The 22,078-nt window shown below is 38.5% G+C and overlaps 1 protein-coding gene and 1 long non-coding RNA gene across 2 annotated transcripts in view; both read right to left on the minus strand.

The window, feature by feature from the left end:
• LOC139124272 (uncharacterized) overlaps nt 1–22,078 on the minus strand; it is a 118,068-nt gene that overhangs the window by 12,442 nt on the left and 83,548 nt on the right. The window contains exon 4 of the mRNA XM_070690414.1: nt 20,754–21,125. Within this exon, the coding sequence (XP_070546515.1) occupies nt 20,754–21,125 (372 nt within the window). The remainder of the gene's footprint in view (nt 1–20,753; nt 21,126–22,078) is intronic.
• Nucleotides 16,941–18,617, minus strand: LOC139123712 (uncharacterized). Its single transcript, XR_011549776.1, has 3 exons — nt 18,489–18,617; nt 17,733–17,895; nt 16,941–17,395 (listed from the first exon to the last, which is right to left on the minus strand). It is a non-coding gene; the product is annotated as an uncharacterized lncRNA (long non-coding RNA).

The following is a 22,078-nucleotide window of genomic DNA, read 5'->3' on the forward strand; positions in this document are numbered from 1 at the left end:
AACTCAACGACGGCAGCTATAATATGAATGAGCTAAAAGCATGTACTTAGCTTTTTAAAGTCCTAGGGAAGGAAAATGTTGTCAGAAACTTAATCTATGTCATCAAAAATTTTGTATTTGTTGCTTTTCTCCTTCATACCGTCCAGATTTATTTTAATTTTTTTCTGAGCTTTCTCTCCACATGGCTGTTGTTCGTGACTTTTGAACTTTTTAACATTTTCTCTCCTGATCGGTCGGACGGTAGCCTACCGGTGGTTGATCTCATCACACACAAGGAGCTTCAATTTCTCTCCATGAGAATATTTTAAGTTCCACGGTCGTCGAGTTCAGGTTTCCGATTTTTTCTCCAATGTTTTCTCCAAAACCGATTGCGCCAGGTCTTGGCTGTAAAGTGTTGAATTTACACGACATTTTTCACAACGACCGTGCCTTTCAGGTATTTGACTTCCATTTTCTGTCCACGACAGGTTGAGGTCATGGCCGGAAAGTGTTGAATTTTTGCCGACATTTTCTCAACGATCGGTCAAAAGGTTATGACTTTCAGGCTTTCACTTTTTTCCAGGTAATTTTTCTCAACGACCGGTCGTGAGGTCGTGACTGTAAAGTGTTCAATTTAGCTCGACATTTTCTCAATGATTGGTCTTAAGGTTATGGCTTTCAGGCTTTCACTTTTTTCCAGGTAATTTTTCTCCACGACCGATCGTAAGGTCGTGGCCTTAAGTGTAAAGTGTTGAATTTTTGCCAAACATTTGTCCACACTGTAACCGGTCGCGAGGTTGTGGCTTTCAAGTTTTCGACTTTTCTCAATGGCCGGTCACTAGGGAGCTCCTTTACCGTTTATTTGTGAATAATAAGTAGTGTACCTGTCTGTTTATTTACGAATTCATGAATATTTTAAGCGTCCACTAGTTTTACGGACGACATCGTGACACTGTGTCTGTGATCTTCAACCCTTTCCTTATTTTACTACTTGTGTGACGGTGTTGACTTAATCAATTAAACCGCTGATACGGACAGCGAATTAGCAAGTTGGCAATGTTTTGAGCAATTAAGTTGTGTATACACAAGTTGGAGAGAAGATAAGGACTTGTCGGTAATATATAAAGTAGTCAGACGGTGTGGAGTAGAAGTCTTTGTTGAAATATCACAGTCAAATTAATAAAATCAAATAAGGTAAACCGTTGCACAAAAACCCTCCCTCCCCACCCCAGGGGACTTTTTTCTTCCCCCTGTGTATCAATGTTGTGCTTTGTTCAAAAAAGAACGTTTATCATTTGATTTGTTGAAAACAAGTCATCGTAGATGACAGCGTCACCTCTTGTTATTTGGTTCCTGATTCAATTAGAACATACCTTGTATGGTGTGCAGATGGAAGGGTGTCAAGTCAAAGTGTCAAGTCGAAGTCGATGAAGTTGTTTTGGACATATCACCCTAATTATTAAAATTATCTCATTTGAAGCAGAGCGCTAAATGTCGTAAAAATGCTAACAAAAAACTCTAAGATCAACATCTTACCATGTTAACGTTTTCTTTAGTATTTGTAGACATATCACACAAACCAAAAAAAAAAAATTGCACATTAGAAGATATGATACTTTAAATGTCTTTGCATACTATTATAGTACCGGGAAAACATATTGAAGTATATTGAACACAATTAATTGTATAACGCAACGTATGTCTTTTTATATGGAACATTTCAATACGTTGATATGCGTAGAGTATGTCTATGCAGATCAAGTGTATACGTAATGCAGATCTTTGCACACCAAGTGTACACTGCACTCTTGCTTGTTATTAGTATACGTGCGTGTATATTTGACGTATTTGACATATGTACATAGTCTGTATATGTGTATATATTGTTGCATATCAAGCACTTTGCCCAGTGATATCTCTACTAGGTTTCTTCAGATTTGATTTCATATTTCTGGACAAAGCACACTAATTAGGAACGTTCATGACATATGTAATTAGCAATCAATTGACATGATGCTGCTAAACGTCTTTGTAAACCATTTAACGACTATTAGGTCAAGAACTGTACTAACTTATATAAAAGTTGATGCAGTATTTCTGGAAATTATAGCCGAATTACGTTAACTTTCTACATATGCAAACACGTCATGATCATCATTGATGACACAGTCCCCACTTCTTAATGGGTAATTTGATTACAAGTCCTCTTCATTAATTGTATCTGTGATTAAAAAGACTGCAATACAGGTAGGACTTAATGGCCGAAAATGAGTTCCGTGTTGCCGAAAACATAAAACAAATCTCTTCTGCCACCCTAATTACTAAAAGGTCATGAAATATTATGAAGTCACTTGATAATTAATCAACATGTTCTTGCGAAACATTTTGCATCCCGTAATAACACTGACAATTTATCACCTGTACCATATTTCATAAAGTTTGATGTACTGAATCTGGACATTCTTCTAAAAACCAAAAGGCATCACGTATATGCAAATTAGTAATTTATTTAAACGATAATGCTAAGTGTCATTGAATTGTACTACAACACTGTGAGATCCACATATGTACAAAGTTTTATCAAATGTGATGCACTATTTTCCGGATTATCACTCTTATAAGGAAAGTTCATGGCATATGCAAATTAAGAATCAATTAACATGGCACTGATAAGTATATTTACTCACTGTTAAAGCAATGTGATGTCAAACATACATCTCTACCAAGTTTCATGAAATTTCATGTAGTATTTCTTGTCATATCAGCTTAATTACCAAAATGTATTAAATATGCTGATCAGCAGGTGAATGACATTGTACTGCTACATCTCACCAAGACAGCTTTTCCGAACACAGATTTAGACGTAGTGGGTATGGCCTATTTGGGGCAAATCGGCCATTCCAACCACGTCTATTGAAATTAATGAATTTACTTTTCTTGTTTATGCACACACTTATATCAATTAGAATCTAGGGAATGGCTGTTATATCACGTTGACAACCCCAATACTCTGGCAGTGAATTTTGATTACACTTTGAAGACATTACGGTACCAAATAAAGCAAGACAAATTTATGGGTTTCATAAATTCTCTATAAATACAGCACTCGCGTTAATCAAACAGGGAAAACTATGCAGACCTAGCATAGCCCTTTGTAACGACATTCGAAACACAGTGTACACATAATGACCAAGATATGTCACGATGCTTGCTGTATATCGTTAATTACTAGCTGCGCTCCTGGCTCCATGATTGAAGCGAGCGACTGACCATGCAGGAAGCAGAAAAACTGATTCACCTCCATGAACTGACGTATCTATGACTGAAATAACTTAACCACTGAGGTTACTAACTCTATTTACTTTAAGCGATTTTCTGTCATGGTATAAATCGATGCACAGTGGTCAGGTATTAGCCCTACGGCCGGTATGACTCAATAGTGCTCCTCTATGGCTACGCTGCAGCAGTATTACAGCCCTCTCACTCAGATAGGACTAGCACGCGTGTAGACGCGATAGTAGTAGCCGAGGCCTTTCTTTTATTGTATATGTAGTCTTTGGTCCTGGCAAAATCTGCAGCCAGCTAAGTCTTTGTACGGTGATTTGGGTTTGGCCACGATATGTTTTTCTCCATTGTGGTGGAGGGTAATGTAGTAAACGGAACATATATACAGAGGTCCACACAGCATCATGCCTATGGTGCATCTGCTACGTTGACAGAAGCCAACGGCTACTGGAAAAGACCGAGAGTAACCTAACCTGAACTTTTCTACTAAACGTCTATTCCTATTCTGAACTACACTCATTCCCTCGATAAAACTCGATTTGAGCTAAATGGCTGAGTGAGGAAATCATGCCAAGATATCCCGTGAAATACTGAAACAAATATTACCGAGACAAATAATAATCGCGTACAGAAAAACAAAAACATGAAAGACATATTAGTGAAGGCAAGACAGTAAGAAACTATCGATCAGCAAAGACGCGGTAACATGTCATCTTGTAACACAAGCTTAACCTATTGTCGTACCACATTGTATTGTACGTCCATGCTTTAACAAATAAACATAGTTGGTCCATTTATGAATATGTATGACATTTTGTGACATCTATATCATAGAAAAAAAATAAAATTATTTTTTCGTAAAGATATATTACATTAAGACAATGGCAATCCTTTCTATTTCAGATGCAATAAACATACTGGAAAGTGGAGAAAACGTTCAAATCAGTGATGGAGGTAAATTAGTATTTGGTGAATATGTAGATCCTATTATATATGTAGACAGTGAGCTAGAGTTAGAAGTGGTTTTCCCCATCAACCCTAAATATGGTTCAAAAGATCTTGCTACATGCGATGAAATGTGTGTGTGTTGGCGACCGAGTCTTCAAAAGTTTACTGATCTGATAGTATCCCGTACCTTAGGTGAAAGTTTCGATGCAAGCACCGCTAAAAGTTTCGCTGCAAGCCTGGCCTCTCACTCCAAAAATGTTCCGATAACATTTTACAATCCATCTAAAGTGTATCAGAAGCGAGGGAGCGACACACAGACAAAGTATTTTAAATTTCGGTTTAAAAGAGGAATTCACAATGACGATTTCGCTACATGTATTGATATAGTTCAAGAAATCGACTGTGGTTTTAAAGCAGTGAGCCGATTGCCAGCCAGAGAAAATCCTGCTATTGTACCATGTAATATCCGAAGGGGTAGTAAGATAGAATTCTTAGCATTTAAACCGCGCTTATTTAAGTGTAATCTTTCTTTCACTATAGAGAGGTTATTTTGTGTCACGCCTTATAAACCAGAAATTCAAGACGTGGAAGAACTAGTCGACTTAGAAAGATTAGGTGAGATATATAAACAAATAAATGCTGACAAAAATATTATAGTGGATTTTGATAATTTAGAATAAATATTTTTCTTTTTAGAATTTTCCTAGGTCAGTATATAGGACAGTTACGATGGAGCCAGTCGTGAATGAATATAAGATAAGCCAATTGGCCGATATACTTAAACTCGATTTAAATAGGAACCTAGACACTCATAACTACTCATGTACCATGACACACACAGATATAACAGATTCTTCAGGCCACGGATTTTCTCTAGAAAACCCCTTCGGTAAAAAACCGAGGATAGATTTCAATGATCTTAGAGAAGAATTAATAAAGAAATGGGAGGAAATGGTGACACCGAACCTTCAGTTTATTCCAAGGAGACTTACTGTCCATTACCACATAAAAAAGCGTCGCTTACGAAAAGCATTCAAAGGTGCATTTATAGTAAAAGATTTTCCCGAAGTCAAGTGGGTTGAGGACATCGCCAAGATTGATATCGAAGGTATGGTCGAAAATAGAAAGATGTACCGCGTTTTTACAGAAATGGAAGTCAAATTCAAAAATCCAAAAGATCAAAGTGTGCAAACTCGCACATACTATGTTAACTATGAAGGTATATACACAAAAGAGGTGGGAGGATCGGAATCGGATGTGAAAGAACAATTAATAAAACGCTACATCAAAATGCTTGATAAAGCTGAAGCTGTTGAGGGTTCTGGTCTCGTTCTCGAGGAGATACTTAATTTTGAAGTAAGACTGGTAGAAGTTCTACTTGGGGCCGGTGGCTTACGCGACAGCCAGATTCAACTGCCTAAATGGTTAAAAAATAAGAAATGTGTGAGCGATCTGATTCTACCTCCTTCGGAACGTAGTGGTCCTGGCGAGAACTGCTTCCAATACGCAGTCGTAGCAAGTATAAAGTTAGGTGATGCCGAGTTTCGTGAAAAGAAGGCTGGTCATACCAGAAAGCACTGGAATACGTACACTCCATTTGTGGCCGATTACTGCTGGGATGGTATTCCATTTCCTACACCCGCTGATCTGACCGTGTTTAAGCGCTTCGAGCAGCAAAATCCAGGGGTCAAACTTCAAGTATTTTAGATCTACGAAAATGATCCTGACCCGTCCGGCATAACTGTCTTGTATAGTGGTCGTTCCGATAGGGGGCCAGGAGCACAGATAGCAAATATCTTACTGATAGTTGGTGCCACTGGCGGCCACTATGTACCAATTACTAAATTAAATCGCCTTCTTAATTCTAACAGTAATCGTAAGAATAAGCACAAGCAGACATGTATTTGTATTGGTTGTAAGCGAGGTTATGCGACAACAGAAGAATTGGAAATACATCAGGTGTACTGTGGGACAGGCACGGCTCAGCCAGTTTTTCCTAAGGAAGTATGTCAATTCGAAGGCCACCTGAAAAAAGTAGTCTGCCCCTAGGTCGTGTATGCAGATACTGAGGCAATTATTGAGAAGGGCACCGGCCTGCACATTCCAATTTGTATTTCGTATATTATTATTGAGCGATGGCCAAGCAGCCGGCCGAAAGTTTTTAGTAAAAGAACAATCACAGGTACAGATTGTGTTACAGAATTTCTAAAGTGTATGAAGAGAAGTGCTGAGTATTATTCGAAATCATATTATTGGAAAGTCGTAAAGATGAAAGGGGCGGAGCACCAAACTTGCGTTACATGTGGAGAACCCGCCACACACTGAATAGTAAAGAATAACAATATTTTTTATTGTGAAGGGTGCCGCCCATCGAAAACCATTCCTATATACTTTCATAACCTCAAGGGGTACGATGGTTCTTTTATTTTAAAAAAGTTACATGAAATAGATGAGGGTACCGGACCAGAGCCAAATATCATAGCTAAGAGGGTAATGGTGGAATTATGTGTCTTATGAAAAATTTTATCTCCCCACCATGTTCCGAAGGGGCGTGGAAGGATCGTTGCTTTTCTATAAAGTTTATGGACAGTGCTCAGTTGATGTCTGGATCGCTCGATAAGTTGGCAAAGACTGTGCCAGAGGATGGATGGACGGCAGTACCACTTTCGTACCCACACATTCAGCGGGCGAAAGGTTTCTTCCCGTACGAATATTTAGACTCGGTTGACAGACTAGAAGAGGACCAGCTCCCACCGAGACACAAATTTTATAGCGAACTAAAGGAAGAGGGGATTTCGGAGTCCGATCACGAACATGCATTGCGAGTATGGGACGAAGTTGGATGCCGGACGATTAAAGATTATATGGAATTCTATTGTGAGACGGACGTTCTCCTTCTTGCAAATATATTCGAAAATTTCCGTGACACATGTTTAGAAGCATATAAGTTAGACCCAGCCCACTATATGTCAGCGCCTGGCTTGACATGGGATGCTATGTTACTTTACACAGGTAATAAGTTCAAACTTATTCAGGATGAAGAGCAGATGAATTTCATACAGAGGGGAATTCGAGGTGGTATCAGTCAGTGTAATATTCATTACTTACAGACAAATCATCCAGCTTACGCTACAGACGAGATAGGCGGGAATTATGATCCGGAGAAACCGTTAACTGAAATAAAATATCTCGATGCTAATAATCTTTACGGATGGGCAATGAGTCAACCAATGCCAATGGGGGGACTTCATTGGATGACGATGGAAGAATGGTTAGAATATGAAGGTGGAGCAGGCTTGGATTGGGGACCCGGCGCCAGATTTCCAACAAGTTTTCTTGAGGCACGTGAGGCATGTGAAAGTCTGCCTACGACTAGGTCTCTTCGGGATGTAATTTTTGATCCAGAATTGTCACTCAGGCTGGAGCTGACAGAGTTATTTAAAGGAAATGGTATTACAATCGCTGCAATACTGACTGCCCTTGGAATGACAATATCAACAATTGCCCTGGCTGTGACTAAAGGAGGACGGTCAGCAGGAATTGGCGGCTCTGGAACAAACAATGGTTCAGGCCCGTATATACAAAAGCGAAAGAAATTGTAAAGCAATTGGTGAATGGTTAAAACATTGGCCGCAAAAAGTGCTTCTGCAATACCAGGTTAATTTGCTCCCTCATTAGTTTTCTATTAAAAACAGCAGGATCAGTTGTCTGATTCGTTGGAGAACAGCTATGGATATTTTTAACAGGTTTAACATTAGTAATAATAAATAAATACGGCTAGTTTTCAATCGGGTTCGAACCCACAACATGCGGCATCAGTCGCCTAGCGGAGAGGCCACAGAGAGAACTGCTCAGCTAAATCTCCACTTCAAAAGAAGAGTGGTTCAATAGCCGGCTAAGTTGATATATTTTTCTGACTGAGACCGCTCCACATGTTGTAGAGTTCGTGAAGCACTCACGCACGCATGCTCACTGTCACATATCGCACATACAAACTTTATCGAAGCAAAGAACGAATTCATCGCTTTAACTGGGAGAACGATAACCTCAGGGACAATTCTGTCCACCAGCAGAGTTACCAACCCAGGGTAGAAAATACGGCTAGTAATTATGTATTGATATATGGTCTTAAGGAGTCGGCATATTTGGTGAAAGAATATTGCAAAGTTTCTTTCTAAAAATAAAGACCTTGTTTGGTTTCTCTGGTCGAATTGGAATGGTGTAAACTCCGACGAGTAAATCGACATATCCTTCGGGCAAGTCCAGGTGTCCAACTCAAAGATGATAATCTATATCATCACATTACCTTTCATTAAGGAATGTCAAAAGACTAACTTCTTTAAGCGACTAGAATTCATAAACGTCTTTCAGGAGGTTGATGATGACCAGGAGGTTCACATTTACAAAAATATTGGGTTCTTCGATTGATGCGAGACACAGGTAGCAATCGATTTATCTTTCAGTCAGATGGAAATATATATGTGAAGATGTGATTTATTTTGAATTTTTCTTCTGATTTACTATATATACAATACACGAAGTGAAAAGATGTGATTTATTTTGAATATTTTCTTCTACGTTACTATATTCATTTTCTTTTAACTGTAATTTTTTCTTCTGAGTTACTATATACATTACACGAAAATGGGTTACGATAGATCATTATTACCGAATTTCAGCAACCGAATACCGCAGGGAACGAAGTCAGAAAGAACTCATCATGTGGTTGCTCATAATCCAAGTGAGGCAGATCCAGGCCAGACACTTATCATACGGTGTCCAAAGTTAGAAAGCGGAGTAGTACTAGTTCCAGATACTTTCGACCTGGTTTTTGATCTCGAAGTAACGGGACATGAAGATAACCGAGTAGTACAAAATGTTGCAAAAAATATAATCGAGCGTATGGTTCTCACATTTGAGGGGCAGGTACTTCTCAATTTGAATAAATATAAACTTATTGAATGTTATCGCGATCTCTTCAAACATAAAAAGGAGAGAACGAACATGACACTGTACGGAATTCAGAACGAAAATCTAAGAAAATTGAGAAGTGGCGTGGCCAATGCAGATGCCGCTGTCGTGGACGATCTTTTACTTTTTGACACATATAAAACAAAATATGCTATTCGTCTGACTCATCCCCTCATAACAGGTTATAACAACAACGATAAAAGTTATCTTTACAAGCATTTACATTATTTTAGAACAATCCCATTCAAAGAATCAACAACGGTTATCAATGAAAATATAAATGTACCACGACGTAGCATGAGAGGTATCGTGATACTCTTCACTAAAAATCAGAATCAGTCAGAACTGAATAGCGAACTTTTCATAAATCCATCCATTGAATCTGTGTCTGTAATGATTGAGGGTATTGCGAACAAAATATACGCTCAGAAGATGTTACCAAGACAATTTTGGACAGAAACACGACGGTATTTTGCTGAAGATCGGGACTGGTGTGAAATTGATATGGATGAAGTCGATTATTTGAAGAATAAATTCTGTCTGTTTATCGATCTGCGTAGTTTTAAAGATATTGAATTTCATGGAAATGGTTTAAAAGTAATGAACACAAAAGATGGTATACAACTTGAAATAATAAAAAAGATACATCAGTGAAGGGTGTCGACGCTCGCGATGATAATATATTTGCTCATGTTTATGTTATCAGTGATGCAATGGTCTCCGTTGAGAATAGTAGATTAAAGTCTATACTATTTTAATGGAAATGAAAATTGTCTCTGAAGGGACTCCCGAGTTCAGAAAAAAATTCCGTAGAAATTTTTCATGAAAACTGTAGAATTTCAGACCTTTGTCATGACATCATGGGCTGCTAAGCAACATTCGAAGGTATTGCAAAAGCCCTACCGGAACGGTATTGCAAAAGCCCTACCGGAACGGTATTGCGCAACAGACTCCATAGGGGAAAAAATACTAACATAAGTGAAAATTCACATCTATATACTTACAACACAGCCAGAAGACGTTCCCCTGTCGCCTTCAGAACGGGAACGGAAGGGCTAACCAGAATTGTTATACTTACATCACAGCCAGAATAGAGTCCGTCCGTAGGAGAAAATGAGGAACAACCTTCCGTCCCGATAGTAGAACTCTGTTGTAATGTGAAACCTTCGGTGTTGTAATACCCGATGGGGAATTCCCCACTGAGTTCATATATAAGTCATCCACGTTCCGAAGGTAACTTGCGCAATATGCTAGCTATGACTCACCGCTGCTCATGCTTGTGCGATCCATTTTAGCTACAGAGGGGGAAAATCCCCTCCCTGTAGCTAAAATGGATAAAATTGATGTAAATACTCTTATTTGTCCTGAAAAGGAACTTTTATCTACTACTCGGGTGATTGCATACATTTGCATACACTAACACTTCTATATCATGCAACTTTACGACTGCTTGCCAAGCTGAAAGGTGGACCTGACCAATTTTTAATCCTGGGTTAACAAATTAATCAAAATTGGATGAATATTTGCAATTTTCGTTTGGAGCACAATATGCTTTGTTGGGTGCAGAACCTTTTAACAGTTTTTTTTTCTTGATACTCATATTGCTAAAACTCTACCAGAACCCTATTTATATTAGAAGCTATTTGGGTATTAATTTAGTAGCCATATTTAATTTGTGAATGTTATCAAAGTGTCTTATAAAACATTGAACCGCTGAAGGTGTTACTTTATGCTCAAGAAATATATTTAAACTTCAAAACGGCTGAAATAGATTGTTTAATACGTGATATATGACAGAAAATGTCTTTTGTAGGTTTATTGGCCGCCCTATTGGATTCATGCAAACTAACAAAGTGCAAACGCATATCATTGCAAACCAAAAATCGTTTTTTCCATGCAAACGCAATACACTTTTAACTTTGAAATCATAGAAACAGCTTGTTTAACCCTTTGACTGCTGTAATTTTTACATCAAAATTTTAATGCAATATTTTACCAATTTCTGTGAACTTTTCTGTACGTTTTTTTCATAATTTTGGACCAAATGGATATCATTTTTCATCAGCTACAGTTTTTTATCAAAATTTTGGCAAATAGCAGAAAAAATGACAGTAGTACATTTTATAAAGTTGACAAAAAAACCGGGGCTCAAAGGATAAATACGTGGTATATGACAGAAAATGTCCTTTGTAGGTATGTTGACCACCATATTGGATTTATGCAAATTATCGAAGTACCTATGGAAATCATTGCATCTCAAAAACCTTTGTCCACGCCAAACAAATATGCTTTTAACTTTAATATCACTGAATAGCTTGTTAAACCTTGTTTACCGCACGCACATTGATACATTAAATTTCTGTTATTGCACGTAATTCACCTTTCACAAAATGTGGAATGCATGAATTACTGACAGAAAATAAACTTTGAAGAATAAAAGAAAATGTATGTATGAAAGATATACGTAAAAAGGTCGGAGAGGCATGTATCAAAACAAAAAATACCACAAAATAAACAATGCACAACGTACATTCAATAAAGTCAGCTGACAGCAAGTTTCAGGCAGTTTTTCTGTTGTCTCTGTGTTTTTTAAGCTTCTGAAGGCTGGTACAAATTTTTGGGTGAGAGTGTCTACTTAATTGAAAAACGAATCGATCGTACGCTGTTTCTTCACTTCTGCAACGTTAGCATATACGGCGTTCTCGATCTGGCGAAGCATTGGTAGGGCAGAAATCATGCCCTTTCTTTGCGTGAACCGGCGTAAGGTAGTCGACCATGTCCATCTGTTCTTTCACGGTGAGTGGCGGTGGTTCGTTCTCGATGTCAGAGTCGGAGTCGGGATCTTCCAGCCTCGACCGTTTCGCTTCGCGGACGGACTCAAGAAGCTCCACATCGGAAAGCTCACCAGTGACCTCATTCGCGTTGTCCATCTCGATGTAATCGTTGAATTCTTCTGACGTCATGTTTCCTGGAGTCGGCACATCTGCCAGCGGATCGACATCAACTGCAGCATCGGTAGCCTCAGAGTCTGACAAACCAGCTTTACGAAAACACCCAACGACTGTTTGCGGCTTGACAGCATCCCACGACTCCTTCGCCTAGGTAGATTGCATCCAAGACGGTGAATAGCTTCGCGACATCAACAGCTCGTCGGTCAGGATTGGCGTCAAGCGCAGCGATGACACGAGAGTTCAGTCGGCTTCTGTAGTGACCCTTCCAGTTTTTGATAACGCCCATGTCAAGAGGTTGAATCAAACTGGTCGTGTTCGGTGGCAGGAACTTCAGCTCAATGTTCGTCAGTGCAATGTTTGATGGATGAGCTGAACAGTTGTCCACCAGCAGACAGATACGGCGACGTTTGCAGCGCAGTTCACCGTCCCACTTCTTCAGCCACTTTGCAAACCATTCGCCTGTCATCCAAGCATTTTTGGAATGACCGTAGTCGACTGGAAGCCGGGACAGGTCTCTTGGAAAACAGCGCGGTTGCCTACTTTTGCCGATGATGAAAAGTGGGCGTTTCTCCGTCCCCGACATGTTTGCACATACGAGGGTGGTGATTCTCTCCATTGCCTTCTTTCCACCCACCAGTTCGTCACCTTTGAGGCAGTATCCCTTATCTGGAAGGCCGCGATAATACAGGCCAGTTTCGTCTGCATTAAAGATGTCATCCTTGTTGTACGCTTGCAAAATGGCCGGTATGATGTGTTGTCTCCAGTGTTGGGCCGCTGGGAAGTCTGCATTCTGCTTTTCACCTTGCTCCTTCTTGTAGGCGATGTTGTGGCGACTTTTCCAACGTGACAGCCAACCATCGGATGGAGTGAATTCGCTCCCCTCTGCCGCAGCGAGCTCAGTTGCCTTCTGCTTCAGCAACAGCCCAGAGAGTCGCGCGCCCTGGCTAATTTTCTGCTTGAAACCATAGGAACAGTGCACTGCCGACTTCTTCTTCCTTGCCAGCTCTCTGTCGCTTACGGTGTGATTGCGGTGTCCAACTGATCGAAGATCTGTTGCTTGGCTTTCACTAACCGCGAAACTTGCGAGGTTGAAACACCAAACTTCTTGGCGGCTGATGCCTGGCTAACACCGGGTAGCTGTAAATGCTTGACCAACTGCACTTTATCAGCGAGAGACAGATCGATGCGTTTCTTAGACGAAGCCATGTTCACTTTCACGAAGAAAATTTCGAACTGAAGAGCGTGAACAGCTATCCAGTCTTATAAGGCCTGCATGGCAACCACTTTCGCTATCGACACCTTTTGCAAATTAACACATTCAATGTCACCGATAAAATGAAACAATTTAAAACCCACTGCCATCGCTTGCCGCGATTGGTTGCCCATGAACAAAAAGTGCCGCTATGTCTCTCTGTGAAAAGCCGCGTACGCGTTTGAAACGACGGTGAACGACGGTTTGTTCGATCTCAGTTTAGCTGAAACTTTCCGACGGTCAAAGTCAATCATGCTGATACGTCTTGAAAATGTTTCACCTGTAACATTTTCGACATGATGTAAACAGCAACAGTGATCGACCGTTCTCTGTTTAACGTTTTCCTGTTTTGTTTTGAATGCCGTTGCCGGTCGACTTTCAGCTAGAAAAATTAGATGTCAAGTTAAATCACGAGCAAGTCAGACGTCGATCTATCGTTACGTGTAGCGGGTTAAAGGTCAATGAAACAGATTCGCAATCTTGATTGACAAGGAAAGGCGAAGGCAGCCGCGTTGCCATAAGCAACAGACTACGTCTTTTTAGGGGCGGAGCCAACCTCACTGCCATCTTTGAACTCAGGATGAGTTCGCTCTGTTGCAGAGTTCCATGGTAAACGACAGTCATCACGTCAAAATTGTTTACCACCCCGGAGTTTTTGTTCGTTTTTTTTCACACTGAGGACTTTTTACATGAAAATTAACTTCTTTGTAAGCGAAACACTAACGTAAACCCGCCATTGTTTTGAGACCGCCGTTTTGTCGGTTCCTACTGCACTGCTCGGTTGTTCACACTTACAGCTTTTAACACACGCTGTAAGGGTCGTATGATAGGTCGTTTCCATAGTCGCTAATCGTCGGTCAGTAAAATAAAGGACACATAGTTGACACAATTCTTTGTTTAACTTGTCGAAATCACAACTTTATTGTTCTGATCGACATCAAAATGTCCCAATTAAACGGCAGGATGTCGCGTTTAACCATACAACTTTACATGTAAAAATTCTGTTACACGGTGAAATGTCCCATTAAACGGAAATCCCGTTTATCAGGATCCCGTTAAAGCAGCGGCGACTGTACTTCTTTCCACAAAAACATCACTTCCCTGACTCCAACTCTGTACAAGCAACAAAATCACATCATTTCTTTTGGTGACTGCCATCTGACACCTTATTTGGTCAAAATGTATGTGTTCACGTTAAGGTGAAGTGATCCATCTGCTGATTTTCTAAGCCAGAAAGCTGCAATGCGTTATTCACTGATCTTGGAGGCTGGTAATTGTGAAATTGGGCACTTTACTTCTAGGCATCCTTCACTTGGTAAACCAGAGGGGTCATGTACCAATCTATCAACACTAGCAGCTAAACAATAGTACTGTGGCACTACAATGGGTCCCCTAATCCTGATGTTGTAAGTCCATAATGACCATTGTGGATCCTGTATTTCATGAAAGCGTCAACTGCCTTCAGTTCAATATCGATACTATACTGACTTGGTTTTGGAGTATTTTATCTTGTGTTCTAGTCTAAAATCTTCTTGACTACAATATCTTGAGGTGTATTTTTGATTCTGTTCATTATGTTTCCTACTATCGATGTTGTCCCTTGTCGACATTTGTACCAATTCCCATTTCAGCTTGGCCTTTGCTATCTACTTCAATGCTGACTGACTCATCTAAAGTGATCTGCTAGGGAGTCTGGTTGGTTCATCATGGTTAGGGATTCTGAAGAATGTTGCTGGGCACGTGTATTTGCAACTGATTGGCAAGTTTGTCTGTTAATGGTGAAACAGATTTGTTAACTGGTGCGTCTGTGGATGGCTTATCATTGGTGTAGGCTGGCGACGACTGTGATGGATAAGATTTGTTAGTGTCGACAGCTTGCTTTGAGGTGAAAAATAGCAAAACATGCAAAAAGCCGGATGTTTTTTCCTTCAGCTTCAACTTTCCCATGAGGCTGCTGAGAACGTGTTCGGCATTTGCATATGAGGTCTTAGTGGATCAGGATGGTTGTTTTTCTTCACAGCTTTGCTAGATTTGTTTGGTCTGTCCTAAGGGACTGGTCAGTTTCTTCAGCCTGGGGGGGGGGGGCGGTGGATTCATGGGGGGGGGGGGTCACCGTGTTTTTGACTTTGGTGATAGGGGGGTCACCATGTTTTTGAAATGCCCAATAGGGGGGTCAGTGTGTTTTTGAATTTTGACACGGCTCATCATTGCCTAAAATGCTAGTGTCAGCCACAAATTTCATCATTCAGTTGTATTTTTCGGCGCGCCCTTCGGGCGCTTAACTTTAATAATCAGTCATATTTTTCAGCACGCCCAACTTTAACATATCAAGCATACATACATCAGAGATATCTGTATGTTCAATATTTTTCAGCATGCTCTATAAGCTCATTACTTTAATATATCAGACATTTTTCAGCATGCCCTTCAGGTGCATTTCTTTAATATACAAGGCATATATATCAGAGATATCAGGATGTTTTATATTTTTCGGCGCGCCCTTCGGGCGCCATACTTTATTAAATCAGAGATATCTTGATGTTTGCTAAGTGAAAGTGGAAATCTGCATTTCATATGGAAAGGATGACAAATTCCTGATACTTTTCTGTTCTCTCTATGAGAATTCAGTATGAGAAAGCAACATGCACAAATATTTCACAATATATATTTGATACAGTGACTTATTTTAGAGATAGAAAAATGACAAGATATCTTTCCTTCTCATTGATGCAATTATTTTCCTTTGTGTCACAGGTTTCCTGTAGAAAGATGCTTTTTTATGAACAAAATAACAGTTAAAAAAGGCAGTTTTTGTCATTATTAGCTGTGCTTTTATGGTTTCAATGTTACAAGAAAAGGTCCTCTCAGACACTGTACACATCAGATTTGGCTAAAAAAGCTCTCTATGGCTCCTCAAGAGATTTAATTATATGGTTGGCATTAGTCTTAACACCCATCAAAGTTTGTGATTCACTACTTTTTCCTCTTTGATATTAATGATTGACATCCATTTCTGTACAACAGTTCAGGACATCTAGTTAAGCATAGAAAGTGTGAAATACATTCACAGCTCATTCAAAATACAGCTCATTTAAAATGTACTGTATTCAAACTTTAAGATTGACACTTTGAAATTCCTATTTTACAACTGATATGTCAACAATTTCATTAAAACATAGAATGACTATTTAAAATATAAATATATGTAAAATGTTAAATATATATATATATATATATATATATATATATATATATATATATATATCAGTATATATATCAATATATATATATATATATATATATATATATATATATATATATATATATATATATATATATATATATATATATATATATAATTTATGTCCACCTTTTGTTTACGTATGTCGCGTGCCGGGGGGGGGGGTCACCCTGTTTTCGAAATTTGGAATGGGGGGGTCACCCTGTTTTCAAAATTTGGAATAGGGGGGTCAGTCACTTTTTGACGTCGGCAAAAAACAATCCAGCGGCCCCCCCCCCCCCCCCCAGGCCGAAGAAACTGACCAGTCCCTAAGCGAATACTGCTTGATCGATTGATTTTTTTCTGTTTTACTCTTCTTGATGGAATGCTCCAGTGCTTTGATAGTGGCGTACAGGAGATATCCATATTTTCATGTAGGTTGTGTGCGTATTTCCTTTCGGACAGCCCAAACAACAGTGCTGCAACATGACAGCAGAGACCAGAAAGACCTGCTATTCATGTAGGTAGGATGACTGAAGTATAAAGGTACTTTTTCTGATTGAAGAGTATGTTTTGTAATTTGCTTTTATCATCGACGGAAGTATGGAAGTTTTCAGATAGATGAGTTGACACTCGTCTGACATTGGAGGGCACTCTACTGTTTGAATATGACCAGCTTGTAAATTCTTCAGCCCTCATCAAACTGCCTTACAATGTCTATGGCTTTATCCTTCAGATGTGGCTTGTTAACTTAAAATGCAACATTGAACTAAAATCAATATCTGGCGCCTATAAGAGTAAAGGAGAGGGGAACATAAGTTTCAGCGTTTAAACAAAACAATATGTACACAACATTTCATCAGGCATTTCATTTCAACATTTATTTCATTTGACAACATTTCAACAAGGTAAAAATTGTCAAGTTAACCAACTCATCTAATAGCAGATGCAATAATATGATTTTTTATTGGCCGAGAAAAATCTAACTCATACTTTGTCTCTTAAATATTCGTGAACTCAACACATACATTTTATGGCTTCTTTCTCTTCTGTTCTGCTCTTCAGAAGAAATAAAAATGTATACCAACATTAAAGTTTGGTTACACAACGAAACATTTTGTCTTACCGAAGACGAGTCTTTGATCCATCGTTGGTCTGGAGGGTACGTTAATTCAGTACTGAGAGTTGCTATGAACTTATTTCCTTTGCCATCATATTTTCTTTAGACATTGGCAACATTATCTTGGTCAGGAAGTCATCAAATCAAACCTGCTATGTAGTCATTAACTCTGTATGAATTTTTTAAACAAGAATCAAGAAAGTGAAAATATATACCGGGAGAAGTTTAATATATATGCAAACATATGGTAACTGGAAATGAGACAGGTCGTGTAGCAGGGAAAAATGAAAGTGTTAATGCGTTTAATGTATTGCCAACAGAAAAATGAGAACAAGCTATGATAGTCTGAAAAATGGTATCGGCCTTTTCACCAAAACACATCTACACTAAAGTTTTCATTCAGATTGTTTCTGCAGTGTGATTGTCCACATCTACTGCACATGATTATCAAAAAAAAACCTTTGATCTGTACGCGACAAGCCTATCTTGATACGACAAAGTGTATTGACTTCATTACTTACTGCTTCAATAGGCACAGTGTTGCGTGACGACTATTGGGTTCACAAATTTATGGGGTCTTATTCCAGACGTTTCAACAACTTATGGTTTAATTATTGGTACCGCATACAATTTTTTCCCTAAACCAACATTTCCCCTGTAGTTGCCTTCGAAATATGAAGATCTAAAAGAAATTATCGATGGGAACATTTGTAAACAAATCTCAGTTGCATGACGTACTAAGTGATGTCAACTTTTACATACCTTATTACAAGCTCAGATTTTTTCCCGGAGGTAGATGACCCTCTTCTGCATTGTAGCCAACTTCTGACTTGTTTTTCGGTCTAATTAGCCAGATCCGAAAGAGAAAATTGTGCTCCGAGAATATTTCAACCGAGATCTGCACTTGTAGCTTGTTGCTATGACTGTCAGCCATCTTGACTGACCCATACCAAGGGCAATAACCGGAAGTAAATGGCGAAGGCTATTCAGTGGTCATAAAAGTGAGCTATTGACACGACACTGCTAATTGTGTAGGCAAACTATAACAGTGCGACATATGTGCCAAGGTCCTGTTAACATTACTTAAAGCCCTACAAGCTTTAAGTCTTGAAATTTGTTGAACCTCAAAATATCTTTCTATTCTCCCCTTGTTTTCTCTGAATTCTACCCTTTGAAGGGATATACACTTTTTAAATTACTGCATTAGGAAATATTTGGTAAGTAAATTGAAATGTTTATGGTTATTTTGATTTTTCACCATTTAAAAAAAATGGTAATATTATAAAGGAAACAGAAGTTGGAATATTGGAGGTTTTATTTCATTGCTAAGTCACTGCGGCATTGGTGAAACTAGTTTAAGCACATAACAAAAATATTGAAATAAAATCATGTCAGATATTAACCCAATTAAGTCCCTCATAACTTTTCAACTCACATTTTGATAACCCTTTTGGAACGTTTGTATTTCAGAGATTGATCAAGTTTAAAGCCTTGATTATCTGGGTGTTCATATAGATGAAAACCTGAATTTTGTGATGCACATAAGTAATATAGTTAACAGGATTAATAGAGCACTTTGTGTTCTCCAGAGAATGGCTCCAATCGTACCTCTACATATTCGAATTACCTTATACAATATACTAGTTCTTCCCTATTTTGACTATTGTAACAATGTTTGGTCTCAATGTAGTGAGGTCAATATTTTGCGACTACAGTGGCTGCAAAACCGTGGTATATGTGTCATATTGAAATGTCACTATAGAAGAAAATGAAAAAAACGATTTTGATTTGATTCGTAAATGCGTTTTGATGTATAAGTTTAATAATAATTTAACTCCTCCCAATCTTAATATGTCCAGTAGAATAGATCAAATCCATAATTATAGAACTAGGACAAGTGACAGGGAAGATTTTTACCACAAGATTGCCATTGAAATTCCTTGAAATACATTGCAGTCAATATTTTGAATAGGATTCCTACTTACACAAGAGAGCTGGAATCTCTGAACAGTTTTGAATGGGTATGTGCCGGTCATGTCTTGGATATTTTGTGATATTGTTATGTATTCACTTTTACTTATTGTACTGTGAGTTATCTTTCTGAGCCTTGTTCTGTTATGATATGCGAAATAATGTTCTAAAAATGTATTCACTTATGAGCATGGCAGTCTAGAGAATTCTAAGCTGAACTAATAAAGCTCAAGGTCATGGAAGAGAATGAGCGACATAACAATATCTCGTAAAAAAAAACAATCTGCATCAGCTCAAAGAGGATGCATGTTGGGAATAGCCATTGATCAGCCTCGCAGGTAGTTCTAACCGCGTAATGTTTGCAGTGGCAGTTGAGATCCTGACCCTCTAGCACCTGGTTGGCCATGACTATTTCTGTTAACAACCTCCCTAACTGCCAACTCCTTATGGAAATATAATGCCCATCCCTGATTAAACATCGTTTTTATACCCTTCCCACTGTTCCTCATGAATTCCTCTGCTCTTGTTTCGGCGAATTCATAAACACTTTCGTATACGCACCACCTGCAAAGGGACAGCTTATTTGCCAGGGCTTCCGACAGACGTAGCACAATTCATGTAGGATCCCCTCATGACATCAAACTTGTTAATGCATCAGTACTTCCCCGTGTACTTCTGACCACATCGCTCCATCGAACTCCCCTTAAGCCTCTGGCATATATTCTTTGGTGTTGTAAAGGCATAAACTATTCACTGGAATTTAATTTCGCTATTTTCTCTGAAACGTAAGATCCGCTTTATTAAATCCATTTGAAAATGTTTAAATAATTATATAATCTATTGTTTTACAGGTAAACATTTTAAAATTCGATCGTTTTATCACGATGGGTCAACTAATGACATGATTTATTTCGTCGCTTAGCTTAGTGATTATTTTCCGCAAAATATGTAATTGTCACCCCAGAAAGCTTTTAAATCAATTGTAAAATTAAGTTTGCTCAAAACTATACTCTGTCTTTGACTAAATGGTATGTTACGTGACTAAATGTATATTACCTTGGCCTAATACGGCTAGATCCAATTTGCACTTACGATACCGCCACCTTTCTATGATTATCCTGAGTTTCAGCTCCTTAACACCAAATTTTCTGACTTTCACATTTCTCAATATATCCGATTGAACGATTTGAGCAAGGGAACCATTCTTGTATGTTGTCCATAAGAGTTCAAGCGATTCGATTGATGAGCACAATACAGTTATTGACAAACTACTGTGACGCACAGAGTCACACTTGGTTCCAAAATGTTTCAGCTTGTTATTGAGGTCAGGTAAATCATCGCATGTGTTGATTTGCTGCAATGACTTATTTTCTAGTTCGACCCCTTCAGGCGAGGAATCAGCGGGATAAACGTCAACTTGCAATACCTCTAAAAAAGAAAAAAAAGAACAAGAATAGATAAATAAATACAAAATCAACAGTGTGATATACAAAAAACGATTATATGCTGCTTTTGGTCATGTGAGAAAGGTGATTATTTAAATTTGACTGAAATGTAACATGTGACGAAGAAGCTCTTGAGCCGAAGCTATTTCGAGGTGGATATTGAATGGTGTTAATCCCACTGAAAACATCAGCGAAGATTTTTGAACTCATTCTGTCTGCATCGGAACTAAATTGTTTTGGAAAATCGGTTCAGCTAGAAATCGTGACTAGACCAGCTGTAAAACCAAAATAATCAAAGCTTAAAAACTTTACTTGAATAATTTATAACATTATATTTACATTTATGCTTATTCATTCACATGCAATATGACAACAAATGCTATAGACTATGGTTGCAAAGTACAAAGACTACTAAGACCTAGCGTTTTCAATGTTTTTGTGAACATAATCACAAAATGAATATTTTTATAAGTTCATATTTTCGAAACTAAATTGTCATTTTGCAACCTGTTAATGGTTTTAGATTGGGTGCAGCCACAGAAATGTAAAACTACGATATATAATACCTGAAGCGATGGTAAAGGAAGCACACGCTTCACAATTTAGTTTGAAGGGCCCAAGAAATCTCAAACCAGTCATTTGTAGTCCTCATGGACGGAGTCAAAGGGACTAATAGTTTTGGTCAAACTGTTTGTCCATGCATCTGTCGACAATATTTGACCTACCTGGCTTACTCCAGTCAAACATATAGTAAAGAATGTAACTATACATGCCCTTTGATTTGTTTTGTGATACGAGCAAATGTAAGCAAAAGCAAGCCGTTTTGTTAATTTTTATATCTATGGCCGTAATTAGACATGCGTTCACAGATTTATTTCAAAGTTTGTAAAATGAAAAAAAAATCTTTGACATTATATGTACTTAAATCGTTGTGTA

The sequence above is a fragment of the Ptychodera flava genome (assembly GCF_041260155.1).
Source record: "Ptychodera flava strain L36383 chromosome 23 unlocalized genomic scaffold, AS_Pfla_20210202 Scaffold_23__1_contigs__length_28996876_pilon, whole genome shotgun sequence".
Lineage (NCBI taxonomy): Eukaryota > Metazoa > Hemichordata > Enteropneusta > Ptychoderidae > Ptychodera > Ptychodera flava.